The 22,453-nt window shown below is 37.0% G+C and overlaps 1 protein-coding gene across 3 annotated transcripts in view; it reads left to right on the top strand.

The window, feature by feature from the left end:
• PTPRJ (protein tyrosine phosphatase receptor type J) overlaps positions 1 to 22,453 on the top strand; it is a 656,092-nt gene that overhangs the window by 328,054 nt on the left and 305,585 nt on the right. For all 3 annotated transcript variants that reach the window (XM_044082858.1, XM_044082859.1, XM_044082860.1), the window contains one exon: positions 20,084 to 20,350. In XM_044082858.1, the coding sequence (XP_043938793.1) occupies positions 20,084 to 20,350 (267 nt within the window). The remainder of the gene's footprint in view (positions 1 to 20,083; positions 20,351 to 22,453) is intronic.

Below are 22,453 nucleotides of genomic sequence, written 5' to 3' on the forward strand. Positions count from 1 at the left end.
GGATTCCAAAGTCTGGGTCCGGCGTCGGCTGATGTCGCCTCCTCTCCGACGTCAGAGCGGCTGGGGTATAAAAGCATCAGCCGACGCCATCTTCCCCAGTCTTTCTTGCCGCGCAGTGCCCGAAGCAGAAGCAGTTCACAAGTGCCAGTCGGTCAGCTCCTGTGTTTTACGTATCCGAAGTCATCTAAAAGCTAAGTACCCCATTGGGGATCTTTTTCTTGCCTCAGCCGATGTCAGAAAAAACTGAAAAAGTTAATAACTGTTTGTCTTGTGGTAAACAAATACCTCATAAGGATTTCCATTCTTACTGCCTTCCCTGCCTTGGCCCAGACCACGACATCTCAGCCTGTGCTGCCTGTGCTTGCTTCAATAAACGCACACTCAGGCTCCAGGCAGAGTTTGCTGAAGACTTTTTTGGTGACAAATACTCTTATACCATGCCGTCGGAACAACCGACACCCCATATTTCCAAGAAACGGAAGGACTGGGACCGACATTCTCGGCATGCGACTTCCACCGACACCACGCCAAAAACTACCGCGAGTGCATCGGTCTATTCTGAGGCAGTTGTTCCACCGCTCCGGACCGATGACACCGCTTTACCGATCACTCCGGCCCCGGAGCCTGTGCCGGTGCCGGTTGTTGATTTTCCTCCAGAAACTGAAGCCCAAGATTTGCCTGAGACCATACCGATGGACAGGGTTACTCCAGCACATGGGGCAGCTAGGCCCTTATGTCTATGTCTATCAAGGCCTACACATGTGCTAAGGCTGCTAGCCAGGCTAAGTCTCACCCTCCTAAAGCTTTGCCTCAGCCCACTACTGATAAACAAATCATGACTTTAGCTGCGGATTTAATTTCTTTAATCAGAGGCTCCCAGGCCCATCCTGATAGAGGTTCTCAGCCACCTTCTGACAAAAGGCCCAGGGTTGAACATACAGACACCCTTTCTTCAGATGAAGCCTCTGGTGACTCTGATCACTCTGATACCCAGGAAGAGTCCTTCCAGGCCTACGAGGATTCTGATGCGGAGGATTCTATTCCCTCTGCCTCTCCTCCTGAGGATATTTCTTTTGGGGAAATTCTCCACTCCATGAGAGAGCATTTTCAGTGGCAAGGCCAGGAATTCTCCGACCACAGGAAATGGCTTTGTACCTTCCTTAAGCTTCCCCAACATAGGCCTTTAGCTATCCCTCCAGTGTTAGATGTACTGGATGATGTGTACTCAGATTCGAGTGCTTCTCCTGATTCTCTCCCCCCTGCTCCTGTCAAGCCAGACAGATACTACAGGGTTCCTGAAACTCACAAACATTTCTTTAAGGCCCACTCTGCTGATCTAGAAACAATTTCCCAGGGGCCCAAAGGGGTGGCCACATCCACGGCCAAAATTCCTTTACCCTCAGACAGGGAGGCTAGGTCCCTGGAGAGGTGGGGCAAAAAAGTTTATACCTCAACCACACTTGCCATGAGGGCCCTTAATTGCCTTTTTCATATGCTTCAGTATCAGGATTTCTTGATGGATGATTTACAGAAAAAGTTAGCCTCTCCTGAGCCTTTAGATAGAAAGGCCTTGCAGGATTTGGTCCATAACACACAGCAGGTTAGTAATCATTTTCTTCAGTGTGGTTATGATGCATTGGAAGCTTCATGTAGGGCAGCTATGACAGAGGCTGTCATATGTAGACATGCATGGTTGAAAGAACAGGCATTGCCAGATCATGTAAAAGCAAAGCTTCTAGATGCACCTCTGGAAAAACACAAGCTATTTGGTGCTAATGCTCAGGATGTGTTGAAATCAATTGAGGAAAAGGCTAAATCAGTGCAAACAGTCAAGGATTTCCTCCAGGTTCAGCCACCTAGGATCAGCAGGAATTGGCCTTCTAAGAACTGGTCTTTTCCGGACACTGACAAGTTTCAAAGGGGAAAAATCAGGCGTGCCCGAGGAAGAGGGCAATACAGAGGCTCCTACAGGGGACGCCAATGGCAACCGACTAATCAAAGAGGTAGCGCAGGGACTACCCCTGCTCCACAAGGACAATCACAATGACTTGACTTTGACACCGCCGACCAAGGCTCAAGGAGAAGCACCTTTAGGCAGAAAATTATCCTTATTTTCAAAAAATTGGCACATTTTAACAAAGGACAAATGGATTCTGGACATAATAGACCAAGGTTACAGGTTCCACTTCCATACATTACCAACAAGACAAGGCATGCCAAACCTGCCACAAAATCAAAGGGCAGAGGCATTCGAACAAGTTTCAAAGCTGAGACAAATCAAAGCAATAGAAAAGGTTCCTCCTCAGGAACAAGGCCAGGGATTTTACTCAAGACTGTTCCTTGTTCCAAGAAAAGAAAAGCAATGGAGGCCTATACTGGACTTGTCCGCTCTAAACACTTTTCTCATTGTACCAAAATTCAAAATGCTGATGCTACAGCAACTCCTTCCCATGCTGGGCAAGGGGTCTTGGCTGGTTACTCTGGACCTCAAGGAGGCATACCTGCATGTCCCAATCAGACACAGTTGCAGAAGATACCTCAGATTTCTTGCAGGGTCAGAGCATTATCAATTCTCAGCATTGCCTTTTGGCTTATCTACTGTGCCCAGAGTATTCACGAAATGCCTGGCATCAGTAATTGCACACTGCAGACTCCAGGGGATACAAATATACCCTTACCTGGACAACTGCCTTATACAAGCGGACAGCAAGCAAGCCTTGACAAAAAACTTGAATTATGTCATTCACTTACTACAGGCTTTGGGATACACAGTCAACTTACAAAAATCAAGACTACTGCCATCCCAACAAATAATTTATCTAGGAGCCAAACTAGACACAGAATCACAAATGGCTTACCTCACAGAAGAGAAGCAAGAACAATTACCACATTACTTCAAAAGCCTAGCAAAGCTCACCCAGATGACTGCAAGGAAAATCCTGCAGGCCCTGGGTTTCATGGCATCTTGCATTCTACTGATTCCACTGGCAAGACTACACATGAGAAAACTACAATGGTACCTAAAAAGTTTATGGTCTCAACACAGCCACAACTTAGAAGCAATTATCCCACTCATCCCATGTCTACAAAGGGAATTTTTGTGGTGGGCCCAAGCAAGCCAGTTAAACAAAGGTATGCCTTTCAACAAACCTCAAACAAGCCAAACCATTACAACAGACACCTCAGACCATGGATGGGGGGCGCACATGGAGGGCAGATGTATTCAAGGGCAATGGACTCCCCAGGAAGTACATCTACACATCAATCAAAAGGAGATGTTAGCAGTAATGCATGCAATCGAGGCCTTCGGAAAATATCTTCAACAAGGTCATCTACTAATAAAGACAGCAAGAAAAGAACAATAAAGACAGACAACACCACTGTTATGTGGTACATAAACAAGCGGGGAGGTACTCATTCATACCCCCTTTGCAGACTAACAATGACTCTTTGGGAAAAGTCCCTGAAACTGAACATACAGCTGCAATCCCAGTTTGTTCCAGGCAGGGACAATGTTCTGGCGGACAGTCTAAGCAGAAACATCCTGGATCTGCACGAATGGATGTTGCATCCAGACATTTTTGCACAAATAACTCAAGCATGTGGGAGGCCGGACATAAATCTCTTTGCTTCCCACCTCAATCATCATCTGAAAAAGTTCTGCTCGAGGACACATCATCCACAAGCCTGGAGAATAGATGCTCTCTCATTCAGCTGGAACTCCCTAACAATATATGCATTCCCACCTCTACCATTAATGACCAAGGTGTTACTGAAGATCAAAGCAGAGCAACCGAAAGGCATCTTAATAGCTCCAGATTGGCCAAAACAGCACTGGTATCCATTACTAAGGAGCATAACTTGCACCAAGCCGTGGCCCCTGCCTCAATGGCCTCCACTCTTGACTCAGCACAATTACAGGACGGTTCATCCCAACCTGCAAACTCTACAGCTGACAGCTTGGAGGGTCCCATGATTTCTCCCCATATCTCTCTCTCCAAGGAAGTTCAACAGATATTATTGGAAGCATGCAGACCTTCCACCAGAAAGACTTATTCAGCCAAATGGAAGAGATTCAGCATCTGGAATACCAACAAGGGACAGGATGCATCAGTAATGAGCATCCCACAGATATTGGAATACTTGGCAGACATGCTGCATAATGGACTTTCCTATTCTTCCATAAAATACACGCTTCAGCAATTTCAGCAAAATACAACACTGATCCACCTGTGTTTTCACATCCTTTGCTAAGACAATTTCTAAGAGGGATAAAGAATATCAAACCTCCCAGAAAACCACCAGTGCCTGCATGGGACCTCAATTTCGTGTTGGAAAAATTAACTCTTCCTCCTTTTGAACCAGCAGCATCTTCAGAATTGCAATTTCTTTCCTGGAAAACAGTTTTCCTGTTGGCAATTACCTCAGCAAGAAGAGTTTCAGAGATACAGGCCCTCATGGCAGTACCTCCATTCCTCATTTTTCATCAGGACAGGGTTTCTTTAAGAACCAATCCTTCTTTTATGCCAAAAGTGATATCCAGGGTGTCTCTAAATCAAGCAATTCACCTGCCTACTTTCTTCCCCAATCCTCAAAATAAAGGGGAAAAGCTGCTGCACACTTTGGACATTCACAGACAACTATGCTACTACTTGGACAGAACAAAGGCCAACAGAAAGTCTGACCAACAATTTGTAGCATACGCTCCTGGAGTGCAAGGAAAGGCAATTTCCAAACAAACAATTTCAAAATGGATTGGACATTGCATCAGATTCTGTTATTCTTTCCATGGAAAGGGTGTGCCAGCCAATATCAGGCCACACTCCACCAGAGCTACAGCCACCTCCACAGCCTTCCTAAGAGGGGTGGCTACAAAGGACATTCTAGAGGCTGCTACATGGAGCTCCATGCGTACATTTTCCAAGCACTACAACCTGCCTTTATATTCCAGATCCCGAGCAGGCTTTGCTTCGGCAGTCCTGCAGGGCATTTTACCTACACCATCCTTATCTTAGAGCCTACCACCCCCAGCTTGGCTATGGTATTCAACCCATATGTAAGGACTGCAGTTGCATTCTTGAAGGACATAGTACAGTTTTGTACCTACCATAAATGTAGATGTCCGATAGATATGCAACTGCAGTCAGGTTTTCCCTCCCTCCTACCCCTCTGTGTATTGGGTCCACTTCCCTCCTTTTATACTTAGCTGGGGATATCTGTTATGGTGTATCTGTTTATTGCTATTGTGTATGTCTGGAAATTTTATCCAGTTCTAAATTTAGCCTTCCTTGGAGGGCACCTGGCATCTGGGGCAAGAAACACTGAGGAAGATGGCATCGGCTGATGCTTTTATACCCCAGCCGCTCTGACGTCGGGGAGGAGGCGACATCAGCCGACGCCGGACCCAGACTTTGGAATCCTGCCGACCGAGGGCTGCCTGAGGCAGGACAACCCACATGTAAGGACTGCAGTTGCATATCTATCGGACATCTACATTTATGGTAGGTACAAAACTGTACTTTTCTTGCCGTAATTATATTTCTTGTTCTTATGGAAATATATCCCTCTGACGTTATATGTCTATATCCTGATGTAAATTTTTTTTTTGTGCTCAAACAATTTTATCTTTCTAAACTTTCCACATTCCTTCTGCAGTTTTTCCACTGAATATATCACTCTAGTTACTTTAACGTAGTGACTGTTTTGCTTCTATATCATCTTTAATACCTATCATAATACCACCTGTTTTTGTTTTTTTGTTTGTTAGAATACATTTCTACCCTGACAGAATTGTTTTGCAGTCATTGTTCTTTAACCATGTTTCACAAGCAATAACAATATCAGTCTTGTGGAAACATAGCACATTTTCCAATTAAAAAAAAAAACGTTATTATTAATGCTTATAGCATTAACAACCATCAGAGATGTATCAAATGATGCAATCTGTGAACTGTTACATTTTTGACCTGGAAAAAATCCTGCCTTTGTTTGTTAAATATTGCAAAATATCTGCTGAAAAAATGATGTTCCCTGATCTTGACAAATGAACGCCATCCTATCTAAATTCATGTGTGCCCAAAATTGAGCTTGGATGCTCTACACATTTACATTTTTAAAATGGGGCATTTTTTCATGTAGATATTTACTCCCAAAAATCTTTTCATTCTCAGTGACCTAGCTCTCCTTTCTATATGGGATTTCTGAAAATACATCCTAATACCTACAAAAGTTTTGCTAGAGGGCTGTAAGTTCCCAACTAATAGTCAGAGAGTCCTTGTGGATGATAGTATTTGTACTGACAGGAATAAAAACAGATCTATACATCCTTATATTAAGGTGTTTAATGCTTGTCTCGCATACTGTATATTTTTGTTTCTGGCAACCATAACACTATTTAGTGTTCATTATTTTCTCTGTAAATGTAAGAATCGGTTCCTGGTCAATTGCATCTCCAGTTACAAGACTATCTTTTCCTGACCAGATATGAAGAATATTCAACTTCTAATACAGTAATATCTTCTCTCTCAGTTGTAACAAATGAATGATCATCATCACCATTACTTATTAAACCAACTGTTTTCATTGCGTATTACATTTGCAAGCATACAGTTCTCATCCAGCTGACTTTATACATCACAGCTTGTTGTCAATGTCTGTCTTTTCTCATCTTTTTTTCTTACAGTAATGTTCGTCAGTCCTATCATGTTCAATTTTGATTTCCTCCTTTTCACCTGCTCTTGCCTCGTTTTTCTACTTTATGTTTTGAAAAACTGCTGGCTTTTTCTGTAGGCTGAAGGTTTTCTGATAGAAAAATGTTATCAAGCCCTGTAATCTGTTTGTTACATAACAAAGCAGTGTCCTTTTTAGTATGTGTCCTCCTTTCTATACAGACATTTATTAGTTTATTTGTCTTCCTTGTTATCTGTTGTGAACATAAGTTGTCCAAGCCGTGCCAATTGCACAAGTGCAGTCGACCATCAGTAGGCCTAGATTTACTACTAATAACGGTAAGCAAATCCTCCAACTTTAGACATGAGGAACACAGATCAGAAGTGTTATCAGGTGTGACCTTTAAATATACATAGCATGCATTACACTGTACAAGATATTTGTGCTTTAACAAATCATTAATGGCATACTCAGTTATGAAATCCATATTCATATCAAAATGAATAAAAAAATTCGAAAAGAAAAGAATAATCAAAATAAAATAAAATAAAGCATAAATTCGAATAAGAACTTCTCTTACCAAGTTACTGCACATTCAATCACAAACCAATGCAGGATTGTTTAGGTAAGCTTTGGATTGAATGCAGTGAGCATTTGAACACATTATTACATCTGCCGCAAGTATCTTACTTTAAAATAATTCAATCTGTTATCGTATTTTTCAAAATCAGTACTTAAAAAACTGGAGAAAGTTTACTGTGTTTCCCGTAATGTCTTTAATATGTCGCACCATCTTTTTACAAGAATCTGTAAAATAAAGGACTAGCTAAGTGGAGAAACATTAAGAAAGTCCCAGATGATTTGTTATTGTTGAACCCATCATTTTTAGTAGTAGAGTTAGACTACACAAACATTGCAGTCGCTGTAGCAGTGTGTAGCGTACAAGTAACCTCACTTTCATATGCAGTCACCTGTAGTCGTTGTGTCATGATAAAAGTTGATTTTGTGCATTTTGTGCTCATTTCATGAAACAGTGATAATTTATTTTCATAAAGTGATAATCTGAAAATTAAGCCACTGATTGTGCAGGCCGCCTTGTGGTTATTGTGTTGATTTGTTTAACTGGGTATGACATCAGAACATCAAGAGAATATACATAAATCCAGGTTAAAACTGAGAGCTGACAATACATGATGACAGAAATGGAAATAGTAGCATTCAATAGCTACCACCTTTAGTGTCTTAGGATTCATGTAAATATAAAACATTGCAATTGGGAATTTCACATTTTAGGGACATAATATTACATGTTTTTCCAGAAACAAATAGGTTGCATAGGTAGACTGCAGCAAAAACATTAAGTTGAATATGGAGAAATAATATTCACTGTACAGAGGAGTATGCATAGAAGCTGCATGATAATACACTTGCTGAAATTCTTCTGGCATAGTCATCTTATTAGCTGCAATCGTGTCCTTGAAGTGTTACCAATTTCACCTGATAATGTTGATGTTGGCAGAAACATTTGCTCTGCCCCTCAAATTCACTGTAAGAGATCATACTTTGGCAGATAATATAATAAATTACATTTGAAATATATACACAATAATTGCAGTTCTTCTGTTCTCATTTTTATTCGGGAAATGTGTATGGCTTGGTAACCATTTTAAATGTCAAGACCTGTTAGACCAGGTCCTGAAGTAGAGAGGCTGAATTGCCGAAAGAATGGACTTACATATATTATGTCTGAGATGCCATTTCTCAAAATATTCAATTTTTTCTGAGTTATGTCAATATCAGAGTTGGTATATATAAGTTCAGGGGTTGTATTAGTGTGGGGATGCTTCCTCCCCCTGGAGACCTCTCAAGCTTTCAGCAAAAGAAATCTGTAGAAAGCCAGAAATAATGGGGGAAAAAGGCCCAAAAATATGGATAGATTTTAAATATTGCCCCAGTAAACTAAGAAAGTTACTAGAATGACAGATTTTGCATTATTATACATTTTCTGAAGGATATGAAGTCCGAACCTAAAATTTCTGTCATTATTATTATTTATTGACTTCAATCTTCAAAGTTTTGCCAGAAAATCATAAATTTTATGTGGAACAGACCAAAAATAAGAGGCAAAAATATGGACATTCTAAAAAGTCTGGACAGTTGAGAGGTATGCCCCCCCCCAAAAAAAAAGAAGTTTTAAGGTTATGAACATTTTTATGGATTTGCTGTTCTCCAGTTTTTTTTTTTTTTTTGGCTTTTTAGCATTCTGCATTTTGAGAACTGACATTTCAATAAGGAGCCACATGACACTGCATTATTTTATGTGCACTTCTATATGTGATAGTAATTATTCTGTAATCTTTACAATTCCTTATTAAATATGAATGTCTCTGTGGATTTGCATATTAGTGTTTGGCATTAATATAGCTGTGGCCCTCTACTGAGATGAGTGTTAGTTGAATGTGTCACTAAATGCTTTATTATATGATAAAGTGAACATTGCATAATGCTTAAATGTGTGACACATGATTGTGGAGAAGGCATGTAGGAACTGAGTAATTGTGCATAAGGACTTTTCCTGCCAAACACTATGAATATACTGATTGTGATCAGTGTATTGCTTTCTTTGTGGTATACTGGGCATTCTGGATACATGTCTGGAGCACTCCAGATATAGAACAAGTCTAGAGCATTCCAGATAAAATTCTGGACCTTACTTGACCATACCTTATCTTGGTGGTGGGTGAAAACATCTATTGCTGCATGAGGATCTACTTTGTATTCTTCCCAGAAGGCATCATATGCATTTATGCCAGGCTTCAACAAGGCTTTTAGTGGGGACCATACCGCTGTTACTTCCATTACAGTTCGTAATGAATATAGGAATGATGGTGAGAATCTGGTGGATGTAATAGTACTGATAGCAAATTTTTATAGGCTTTTCTATTAAGTACATTTCCACAGTGCACATCTCTAATTGTAAAGCCTCCTCAGGCCTCTCATCTCTTAGTGTTGTGCATTTTTCAGCACTTTACTGTGTGGTAGAAAATCATAGGTACATAAACATGTAGCATTTCATCTGAAAGCAGTCTCAGTGCCATACATCTGAGCAGTGCAAGAGATTGAATATTTCACAACAGCTTTTAACAGTAGTTAAAATGGCATCCCTTAGATGTCAAACCAGCAGGGTTCTGCTTTATGCTCCTTGTTGCTGCTGGCTCAAAATCTGGTAGTACATGCCATGGAGTGCCAAGATAGCCAAAGCTTTCTGTCTCTTCAAATACAGAATTCCAAAGCAGATTGTATGTTCTTTATGATTAAGTCTTGACAATTGCATATACTAAGGGAAACATTTTGCTGTGTCGCTGATTTTGCCATACAGGGAACTGAATATAATTAGGCAAGTGGTCTAGATTTGCTCAAGTACATACCATCCCCTATACACATCACTTAGCTCCTTCAGGTTATTCATAGTGGACACAACTAGTACTTCTGCGTTAGATTCCTGCTATGTTACCTTCCAGTAGATAAAATTGCCTTACTGTAATTGCCATAGTGCTAGATTTACTTATTTTGTAATGTCACACAAACTTGGCAAGATGCAGTCAAGTCCCTCTGCCTCAGGTTGTTTACCATCTTGCCCCATAGCTTTTATTGATGGTGAAATAACATCTGTGGCAGCAGAAGTAACCTGAGTGCAGTCTGCTCCTACTTCAAATGGGTTGTTGTGTGATGTGGAAGCACACAGCTTCAATTCATAAAGTTTACTGCAATGTAAAGGTTGTCTTGGACAGTGTCCATAATGATGAAATGAGGGCACTCTCGTTCCTTGCCATCAACTCTGCCACTGGTGGTAGTATAGTCTTTGTATATCTCTTTTATTTTCAGCCTGCAGGCCCAGTATCTTCTATGAATTTTCTCATTTTCAAAGTAAAGAAACAGATTAATAATCATTTTTTTCCACACTGACCTCACGCACATGTAAAATGCACTCACAGTATCGGGCGAAACTGCAGTATCTTGTGATTATGAAATGACCATTCTGAGGAATATGCAGTTGTTTGTAGAGATAATTGTATATTTTGGGATATGAATTAACTCAGTGTATTGCTTTTTAGATCTTAGCATGTATATGACGTTAGTTGTACATGGCTGCAATGCAAGACATGTACAGTATGGCAGTAATGCTGTATGGACGTTCACTAAATCTAAAATCTGTATTCTGTTGCTACAGCATTGTGTTCTAAACATTTTCAAACCACCGCATATTACAATTTAATATCTGAAGGCTACATATGGATGCCTGTGGTTGTAAGAGACTCATCGCCTTATACTTTTTCCATGCAGAGGGGAGTATAAGGTACATTATAGGTTTCATATTCTGTCTTGCAGTGGCAGCTTTCTATTCCTCTTTTCTTGAGCTGCTTGTGAATTATAAGTATTCCTGGCAGGTGGTAACTATAATACTGTTCTGTCTTTGCAATGTAATGCTTACAGGAGATAGCACAACTATTGCACACACACACACACACACACACACACACACACACACACACACACACACACACACACACACACACACACACATAGTAGTGTTGCCTTTCAGGTATTATGTATCACTTTAATGTGATAGGTTTTCAGGACATTATGATGGTGTTTACTTTGTGACAGCTACAATGCTGTTATTTTATCATATAGACTTCTCTGAATAATAGTCGATCAATTTGCTTTGTGAGAAACCGGCATTTTGACATTTGTTTCTTCAGTATGCTGAGTCATTGATTTTCATTTGATAAATTAGTATTTAGACTTTTATGGGGTTAAGTTGGGTAGTTAATGAAATGACATTTAGGTCATTACAGTTAGATCATTTGTGTGTCTGTGAAATGTATAATCACATATTTTACATATAACTGTGAATATGTGTATGTGGGTTCTATTCAGATTATCAGTATTTCAGAACATCAAACTGCATGCGGTCAAGACCATATGATCGACTTATAAAACATCAAAGTGTTTGCAGTGAGATTGCGGTACAGAGTGGGTCAGGAAATTTGCCCCTTTCTCCACTGTAGTGTGATTTTTGGGTTGGTATATATATTCACAGGGGATATGGGGGTGTGTTGCATTTTATAGTTCCTGTTATTTCATGACATTGATTCTGTGGTTTGATTATATGCAATTCGATGTTAGTGAAAATCAACATAATAAAATCGATGCACACATATATATATATATATATATATATATATATGTGTGTGTGTGTGTGTGTGTGTGTGTGTGTGTATAGATAGATAGACATATTTAGATAGATAGATTAGATATGCTCAGACTAAGTTTTAAGAAGACCAGACAGGTTCTGTCTTGGAACTTGTCCAAAATATTTGAATGGCAGCATCTCTTTGATTTGGACAGAAAATACATGCAGGAGAGCTAGTTATTCCAAAAAAAGGCAAGCTTGTTAGACTAATGTATGCATCACGTAAAATTATGATTTGTTGTTGAAAATATTTTGAGACTGGTGAATACTAGAAAACACATTTCCATGTTGTATCTTATTCATTTTGTATGTTTTCATTTTATAAAAGTGTTTTCCAGTGTCCTGAGGCCTAGCGTGCAGTGTGTATCCTTTGAGTAATCGTATTATTACAAATACATGACATATACAGTGAGCTCTTCAGTTTCAAGTACAAGACTAAAACTACCCTAACATTATCATCAGTTAGAAAAATTACTAATAATACTTAAACAACTGCTATGCATACTAAATTATGGAAACAAAGATGACAATGTTCAGTAATTCTGAGAAAGAGGCCAGAGTATGTGGTGGTAATCATATTCCCATTCTCCATATGTATGTAAAGTGAAAGTGTGAGAAGTGTCATTATGCCTATATCTTAATAAGAACAGCGAGAGTGATCAGGGCTGGTTTTAGAAGGTTACGGCCTTTTAAAGGAAAACACACTTTATTCATGCATATCTGAATCGGCATAAACTGACATGAAAAGTGCATAGTTTTATGCAGAAATATCCCAACTGTTGTATATTTGCTTCAGATGTGTGTAAATTCTTAATTAGATTCTGCTGTATTTGGCAGAAGGCAGGGGATGCGGAGCAGAGTGGATCCCTCGAGATCATTCACAAGAATTTGCATTGGTTATGGTTCAATGCCACTGGACTGCAGCTTATCAGAACTTTTTAAAGATGCCAGAACAACTCCACCTTTATTAGATTGCATTACTCCAACAGATTTATAATTGGACAGTTAAACCAATACATTAAATTCATCTTCAGTCAAGTTATGTAGATAACATTTAGTCTCCCTCTCCAAAGCTTTCTATCACTTACATATAGTTTATCAAATAGCTGCAATGGGGAAATCACTGGAGGATTATATAAACTCCATCTGTACAACCTGGGATTGTCATTATATCCCAGAAATAAAATTGTAAAGTTTAATTTCCTAATAAGTAATTAAATTCACTTATAACATCACCTGAACTGTCCCTACTGGCCAGTGAAAGAGAAAAACTCTTCTGAAACTGGGGTTTACATGAATCAGTAATTTCCAAGTCAATATCATTGTGTCTAACACAGTCATCTGAAAATTTTCACCAGTTAGAAACAAAATACATATTTTGTAGATAAGAGATCCACCGGATCGTTAGACACTATTGGGGTAACCCATCTTCTTTTTCGGGGTTTACCGAAAGAATTGCATCACAACAAATTTTTGTCAATAAATGGAGTCATAATTCATAGCAGTGGCTGGAAATAAAAGGAAAAGGCACAGTTAGTAAACCATAAAATTTGAGTATTTCCCTGTGGTAGCTGTAAACAATGTAAGTACATACACACTATGAAATTTATTATATTTGGTGATAGGAGTTTGGCATACAGCACTAATAAAAGATATGATAGTAAATCTCGAGGTTTGGTGTAGTTGGCTAATTGTATTTCATGTCCGGTGTTTTATATAGAGAAGACAGGAAAGTCTTCTAAACAGTGTATTTGTCAGCACGTGTATGCAGTTAATAGGAAGGAACATATAATGCTCTTTGCCAGCATCGTTTGGTAACTATAAATTTTTATATATTTTTTTTGTTTTGTTTTGTTTTGAAAAGAATCAAAAAGCTAGAAGTGGAGGATTTGTCAGATTATATTTTTTAAACATATATTCATTGACAGATATTGTATGAGGCAGACAGTAACCAGGTTTAAATTGCATTGTTTCCATCAAAAGTGTAAAAATCAAATCAAATAAGATTTAATAAATGTGATTGATAAGAACTGTCACACAGTATGCAGGTGAAAGTTTTAAACAGGCTTATAAGTTCATACTATAATTTTTTGAAGATGTCTTTCTCACTTATAAGATTAAAGCATCAAAGTGTTGGTTCCACTGGGCATCTGTCAGGTGATTTTTTTTTTATGATAGATGGACAGACCATTAGATAGATAAATAGAAATAAAAAGAAAAAACAAGAAGGAGAACAGTAGTGACAATGACACATTTCCTGATGGAAAACAAAATACAATTGTTTAACAAGTAAATGCAATTTCTGTAAATTAGCAATGAAATACTCAAGATCACAGCCCCCCCTAAACTTTTTACATGATACCTATTCCTTTAAATTTCATGCAAAGTCTGGCAGTATACCTGGACCTTGTGTTACTGACCACTGAATACTTTACAGATGATGATGGGTAATACCACTTGATGACATGTTTGTTTATGGTACATAAAATGTCTCATGCACAATGTAAGTTATCATACACCATTTACCATAGCCCCCAAGTAATGCTGCATGAATCAGATATTTTCATTGAACTTTACACTGTCATATGGTCAATTGCATGGGTATTAGATGTGGACTAGAAGATGCATTTTTATTTGTACCATAGCTTGCATGACCCTGCTGGAGGGGTTCGCATACTGCTGCTATCTGCTGGCCACTGTCATTATCACCACTGGTGGGATAAACCAATAGAGGGAGATGTACTCCTACTGTCAGTGAAAGGCTATTGCAGTTGAGCACCTGACTGGTACATGATCATGTTATGCAAAATGCAGCAGGTCATAAGCATTCTGCATACAGTGGCAGACCTGCACCAAAATTCCCCTGACTCATCCACGCAATGAAAATGGGCTTTGACAATGTCAAACACCCTTGTCTGGGGCAGGATGGTGTTAAAGATCTTGTCAGCAGCTACATGTGCATTACAGACTGGTGTCACTATCAAAGGGTAGAGTGTGTATCCTGCATATCCTGTAAAAGGGAGGAAACACACTAATATGGAGGAGAGTACTGAATACTACCTATTCACTATTTATATATATATATATATATATATATATATATATATATTTTTTTTTTTTTTTTTTTTTCTTAGACAGAGAGAGAGAGAGATAACTAGAGTTAGCAACACTTCAGTAGTTTACATTTAACAACTAGGTGACAGTGAAGATTCTTGTCATCCAAGAAGAGGTGGTGCAGTGAAACTGCGTGCCAAACTTTAGAATCATGAGCAGTGCTTGGATACTGGTCCAGTATATTACTGATGTATCTAAATGTATCACACACTAATGGGCAGATGTTAGAATTTAGCCCTTCCTGTTGCAGAACACCCCCTTGTAGTCCAGATGTGGTCCTTTTAACAACATGGGTGCAAGCTATCACACCAAGCACTTCATGAAAGTGTGCTATTATGTAAAAGGCACACATTGGACTGTCTTGTTCCTGTGATGATACTGGGAAATAATTATGCTTAAGGACCTGCTGCAGTGTCCCTGAAGCAAAATTCTCTAGGATTTCTAACTTATCCCCCGTATGTCTCTGAAATGTCCCTTTTTCCAAGTATAGTGAAGAGATATTGATATCTTGGTATCCACAGCAATGAAAAGCCATGCATTAGTTGAACTTCCTTCTGCAGGCCAGACAGGCTTGGCCTTATGTTATTCCTCTCCACCCGAGATCTATCAACTAACTAATGCTCAGTAAAGTTCAGGTAATTAATTCTTTTCCTGTACCTTCTTCTCCTGGATTGGCAGGCAGTACTGTGTGTACCAGATTTTTTTACTTCTGAAACAAGCAACTCAAAGCAAGAAATAGGCATACAAAAAAACTAAACATCTTCACAAATTGCAAAATGGATAGGAAGGATATAGCTTCACTTTATATAGGTCATCTGGGCATGACACAATTACAAACCAAAAAGTGAGTTTTTTGAATCACCAAAGGCAGGAAGACTGACTCATTTGCATAAGATAATTAAAGATTTTTCACAAATTCCTCATTTGCATATCATTGCTTCCTGATTTGTTAAGACTCTTGGAATGACCTTCCAACTGTTTCACTTTGGCACAGGTTGTCTCTCTGAATCACACCTTGGCTGCAGTTGCACTTGACCCATGTAAATACTAACTGTGCTTAAGCTGATGGACTATGAATACAAATAACTGAAAATGGCAGCAGTCCAACAAGGAGAATGATGAAAATACTAGTACAAATAATAAACAAATCACCATCCATTTTTCCGTCCACAGATTGTTCTAGCAGTTTAAATGTTAAACGTGTATAATGAAGTGCTTTTGTCCAAAATGTGGACTTTGTCAGATTAAGCATTTTAAAACACATTCATTTTTAAATAGTCTACAAAAAGTCATGTGATAGGACCAAAACACGTCATATGATCACAGTCATATGAAACACACCATGTAATCTACAACAGGAATTATGAATAATAAAACATATAACTGTCAGCATAAGACAAGTATCAAAAATCATTTGGAATACAAAATAAACGCCTTTATTCACAGTCTAGCTGCTGTCATATTTAAAATGCTGTTAGTAGCAGTGTTTTCTTTAAAACTGGGTGGGCTGGTGGCATTTAAATTAATCTGCTAAAAAAAATCACTGCATTCTAGTGTGCTTTTGCAACAATCTCCTCTACTGTTTTTTTTTCCTTCTTTTTTTTCCATAATTAAAACCATGTTTTTAAATCCATACAACTAAAATTAACCTTGACAAGGTACATATGTAGGATATCCAGATATAGTAATATAAAGGCCATCATGGATAAAACAGTAACTTTATCGGATAATGATTTGTCCATTTATTTCCCCAGTGATTTCTCCCCTACCGTTGTTAGACCAAATGATATTTACACCATTTTTTCGGCCTGTTTATCTGATATCATACCCATTTGATATTATCTTTGACTGGCCAAGCTCTGCAGTCATCTTAAATGCGGCCAGTCCAAAAAAATCATTATTAGAATCATTTTCAGATGATTGTTCTGTTAAATCAGCTCCCCTTAATGTTTCATTAAGGTGTCTTTTTTCAGTATTTTTATGATACTGATGTGGATATAACTTTATAATTACAGGACAAATGGAGTGGTATACATTGTTAAGTGTCTTAACTGTAATTTTTTTTTTTTTTTTTACATTGGGAAACCTGAAAGGAGGCTATACAGGAGGATTTATGAATGTATGCAATAGAGGAAAAAGATTCTGTATTTTGTAAGGATTTAATTTTTTTTTTTTAATTTTGGAAAACGTAGAAAAAAACAGTACAGGAAGTTGATGGACAAACACAACTGAGTAAAGGGAATTGATTTGGCAGATTAAATTAAATGTGACCAGCTCACCTGGGCTTAATGAAAACATTACTATTAATTGTATTTTAAGCATGAGAGCAGCAAAACTATGAATAGACCTCATTTTATTATGTATTCCACATTTTTTTGATTATTTTTATGGTGCATGTCTTATTGTTAAAATTATATGCTGTATTATTCATGTCTCCTATTGTGTATTACATGTAGTGTATTTTCATATGACTATGATCATATAACCTGCTTTGGTCTTATCACATGATGTTTTACAGATTATTTAAGAAGTTAGTGTTTTAAAATGTTTGTCTTGCAGAAGTCTATATTTGGTATATGAAAGCAGTTAATAAGCACTTACTTTGTATGCCTTTGGTGTTATACACATCTAACATTTAATATGTTGCAAACAATCTGCAAAGAAAAAAAAACAGCTGGTAACTATGGCTACCACACAAAGTCTTTTATAGTATGCAGCAGAAGTTTACCCTCTATAAAAAAAAAAATAGAATGCAAAATAGGTTTATTATTAACTATAAAATGTGTGTTATTGAGCAGGGTTAACATGAATTATACTTTGTCATGTGTATCCATTTAAATTCCTAGCATCATCAGTAGGGTGTTTCAGCACTAGCAATAACTCCTTGTAAGCTTGTGATAATATAATGAAAGGTAACATTAAGGGTTAAAAAAATAACTTTTAATAATTGAAAATAAAGTAATTTAGTTCGCAATGGTGGTTTATTGTCAGAAGTTTAAAAAAAAATGCTGTAATGACAAGCTTAGCAAATCTAATGACATTGTAGAAAATAAAATATTAGGAATCCCCCGTCTTTGAGTCCATGAGTTTCTCAAGACAATTTACCATACTAAATACAATGATTGCATCAAAAGACAAATCTTCTTAAATTATCCATTGAAATTCTATTAATGATGAAATTAAACAACTCAAGGAGCATTTATTTTAATAATCAATATTTTGGATAAAAGGTTAAGCTTCATTTTGTTTCATTTACCCAGTTCTATCTTTATATGATTTAAAGAGTTAGCTATATTTTGTTGAAAGGAAAGTTTAAATTTTGAGTTTTATTTGATTTTCAATACTTTATTTCTATATGTAAAGTGGCAGTTTAAACTCATGGAGCATTTATTTTAATAATGAAGATTTTGGATAAAAGGTTAAGCTTCATTTTGTTTCACTTGCCCAGTTTTATCTATATTTTCTTGAAAGGAAAGTTTAAATTTTGAGTTTTATTTGATTTCCAATACTTTATTTCTATACATAAAGTGGCAGTTTGGTTGAACCATCCATTCATCCATCCACAACCCCTTTTTTCCTTTTTTTTGTCAATAACTTTTTATTCAATCTCATATCAAGTATGTATACATACAAAGAAGTAATAAATTGTGCATAAATTGTAGATTACGTATATTGTATATATAATGGTGATGAGTTTCTTTTACTATGAACAACTTCATAACAAAGACAAGAACAAAAAGAAAAAAAAAACTTATGCTATTTACATTATTTGCAATAATGCTGCCAAATTAGTCGTGAGATGCTAAAGGACAAAACATGTAGATTAGTTCAGAGTACAATTCCATAATATATTTCTTTTGTTTAATAAGTTTTGTGTATATGCATAAATACATACATACACACATATAGACCTATATATATATATATATATATATATATATATATATATATATATATATACACACACATGTGCATACGTGTGCTTGTTTCAGGAGTACATTAATATTAACCAAATTCAGGTAAGTATTGTATGAATACTTGATGAGTTTTTTAGTCTTATGTAAGTAAGATATTATCAAATAGTAATTTCCATACTTTCTGATAATAGAGCCATTTCTTAGGATTCATAATGATTAATTTCTGTGATGATATGTAAGTTATAGCCATAGAAGCGAATCTCATACATGTTTTATGGTTTTGCAAATACTCACAAAATATATAGGGATCTCTCAGGATACAACTAGAGAAAATGGGATATAACAATTCAACACTGTGTTGGGAACTAGCAATTCTTCATATCACAGATCTTAAACTCACCAAATTGCAAATGCATATGCTAATCACCGTATGCTCTCTGATAAAACTATATATAACCAACAACTTGATAGATCGCACAACAACTTTTTTCCATTTTAGTACATGGGATCTGTCTTTCATTAGAACAATGACAATCATCTAGAGCCAAGGTTTACACCACTGGGTGGCTAGTCCTGCCAAGGTAGTTCTTCCACACCACACCACTATCATGTGCACTTGCACACACGCACACACACACACACACACACACACACACACACACACACACACACACACACACACACACACACACACACACTCACCTATGGCTAGTTTAGAGTGTACATCTTAAGATATTCAATTAAAAACATTGATTAAGTAGAGTTAATGAATACATGGTGAGAGTAAGTATGTAACTGTATACTGAACTATAAGTTTCAATTATGTCTAGCAGGTATTTGAGAGAGTTTTTTATTCTTTTTTATGTAAACCAGTATGTCATTATCATATGCTATTATTTATTGTTTGAACAGATATGTGCAGTAATGAGACCCCAAGCTATGACTTTTACTGTTTTTAGTAATAGTCTAAAACATATTGTGCCAGATTATGCAATAAATTCAAGAACACATCTATATGTCTGAAACCTGTCTTAAGATAGGTCTAAAGTTGTATAGGGAAGGTAAGAAATTCAAAATATTATTTACTATAGATGTACATTATCTGAAACAAGCTTTCTTTTCCTAGGACCAACAGAAGTGTCTGACCTAAGAGCTGAAAATGTAACTACAACCAAAGTTGATTTAAAGTGGATAGCACCTAAAGACTATAAAGAAAGCTACAAATATATTGTGCAATCTACATATGACATGTCTAATTACATAAATAAATTTGAAACGGCAAATTTTACTACAGTGGAAAACTTAACATCAGGAGCAAACTATAACTTCTCAGTAACGGTAGTAACTCAGGATGGAACTAAAGGAAAACCTTTTTCTATACAACAATGTATTCGTAAGTACAGTTTATGTTTTCTATGTTTTCCTGTGTCATTTTTGAACACTGAAATTTTTTTGTGCTCATCCATATAATTTTTAAACCTATCACACGTGATTTATTTATAACAATTAAATATAACACATGGACGTTTTGCAATACTTCATATGTGCTGTGTAATTAAGATATACAGGTCTTCTATCTCTCTGAATGGACAAAGTATTTCCAGACACACAAAAAGAAAGTGTTTACTTGGCTTCATATTTCAAGTACCTGATTTATTTGCAATGGTAATTTTGTTTGCTGAATTAAAATTCTACATTTTTTACTGTTAATTTATAACTTTTAGAATATCTTCAGACTAATAAGGAACATTTATTTTTGTTGACTGGGAGAGCCAGGTGAGAAGAGGACATTTACTGCAGGGGCTGGGAGGTGGGAACTTCCAGTACCAGAAAAAAACTTAAGATTATTAGATTTCAAAAAATAAAATTACAAGAGACATGTTAAATAATGTACATCAGAAAACTGGTCCACTACAATAGGGCATGTGTGAAATTTAAAAAAAACTGAAATCACTGTATTTTTGCATATATGGAATTTAAGGCTAAAATGTTTACAGAGAGATTAGTTAAACTGTGCAATAGTCTGGAGATAACATCACTAGATATATTAATATTATGCAGATGTATTGAAAAATTTGGGGGCAGGGGGTAAACATGGAGAGGAGGGGGCAACGAAGTAGGAAAGGCCAGGAGAGCAGAGGATGGAAAGGAATGTAGAAATTAAAAGGACAATTGCTAGGGAAATAAGAGTATGGAAGGATGAAGAAGGCAAGAGGGCTTAAAGGAGTACAGAAATTAGAGAAGATATAATATGTGTTAACTGTCTGAGATGAGAAGGGTAAGAACAAGTACAACACAGGAATGTCTTAAAAATCAAAGTGTTGAAGATCAGAAATGTCAAAGTAAGATTGTTGGAAAGTCAGAAAATTCAGCTGGTAAGTTGGTTGTACAACCAAGTATCATGTAGATGAGCTCTAATAACCTGTCTAAAAGTAATTACATCTGAAATAATCTGACTTATTTTTTTCTATATCAAAACTTCCTGCACAGTTAAGTAAGGAGCATGAATGCCTCCAATAAACATTACTGTTGTAGATGGGAATTTTGACACATTTTTTTTTTTGAAAATTCTGGTCTTGCATTTCAGAAGTTCTAAGCATAGTATTACTATTACATTTACAAAGTTATTACAAATTCTAAAAGATTTTTCTGCATACTATTTGAGTTTTATATAAATCACTGCAGTAATTGTTACATCTATGGAGTGTTTTACCAGAGATATAACTCTTTAATGCAAAATCACACATTGACATATGATTCTGCTTTCATATACCAGAATTCACCAGGTGATCATTAGGTCACACTAGAGAAAGCTGACATCTACTCATCTGCTCTTTAATGACTTTGTGAAGAAATAGTTTAGTGGCTGAAGGTACAGAAGTGTAAATGGTAGATTACACAACTCATGTGCCCTTCTACCAACTGAGGTGCTACCTCATGTCCTCTTGCATTTGCCTTCCTTACTATGTGCTATTACTCTGCTTTCTTGGGGGTACCCCTTCCCATTTCAACTACTTTTTAGTGGTTACATCCCTACTTCTGTGTAGCAAGTTCACCATGTTTAGATTCCTGTGACATTAATATACAGGATATTTTGTCAGCCAGTATGTCTACCTGCCAAACAGGTGACTGTGCAACAAATACCAACTAGTCATGAATTTCTAATAAGTGTCACTTTTGCTAATCATCAGCTCCATAAAAAAACAGGATCCTGAAATACTTTGATTTAGACAGTGACTTTCTTGATGACATATAGACATAACCAGTTACCAGTGAAAATAAACCATTTCAGTTTTACATTCCAGTGTCAACTGACCATCACTTCATGTCTCATGCCTGCAGAAACACATTGGATATGCACAGACACACTGTAATGCTGATGTCCATTCAAAGCTTGTTTTTGCTTTCCCAGCGCAGTTCCGGATATCCTGTCAATGCTGCTTTGCTTAGTCATCATCACTGGCAGTATGACTGCTTTTGAACCTAGAAGATTTAA

The sequence above is a fragment of the Protopterus annectens genome, chromosome 9.part0 (genome assembly GCF_019279795.1).
Source record: "Protopterus annectens isolate FY-2018-M chromosome 9.part0, PAN1.0, whole genome shotgun sequence".
Taxonomy (NCBI): Eukaryota; Metazoa; Chordata; order Ceratodontiformes; family Protopteridae; genus Protopterus; species Protopterus annectens.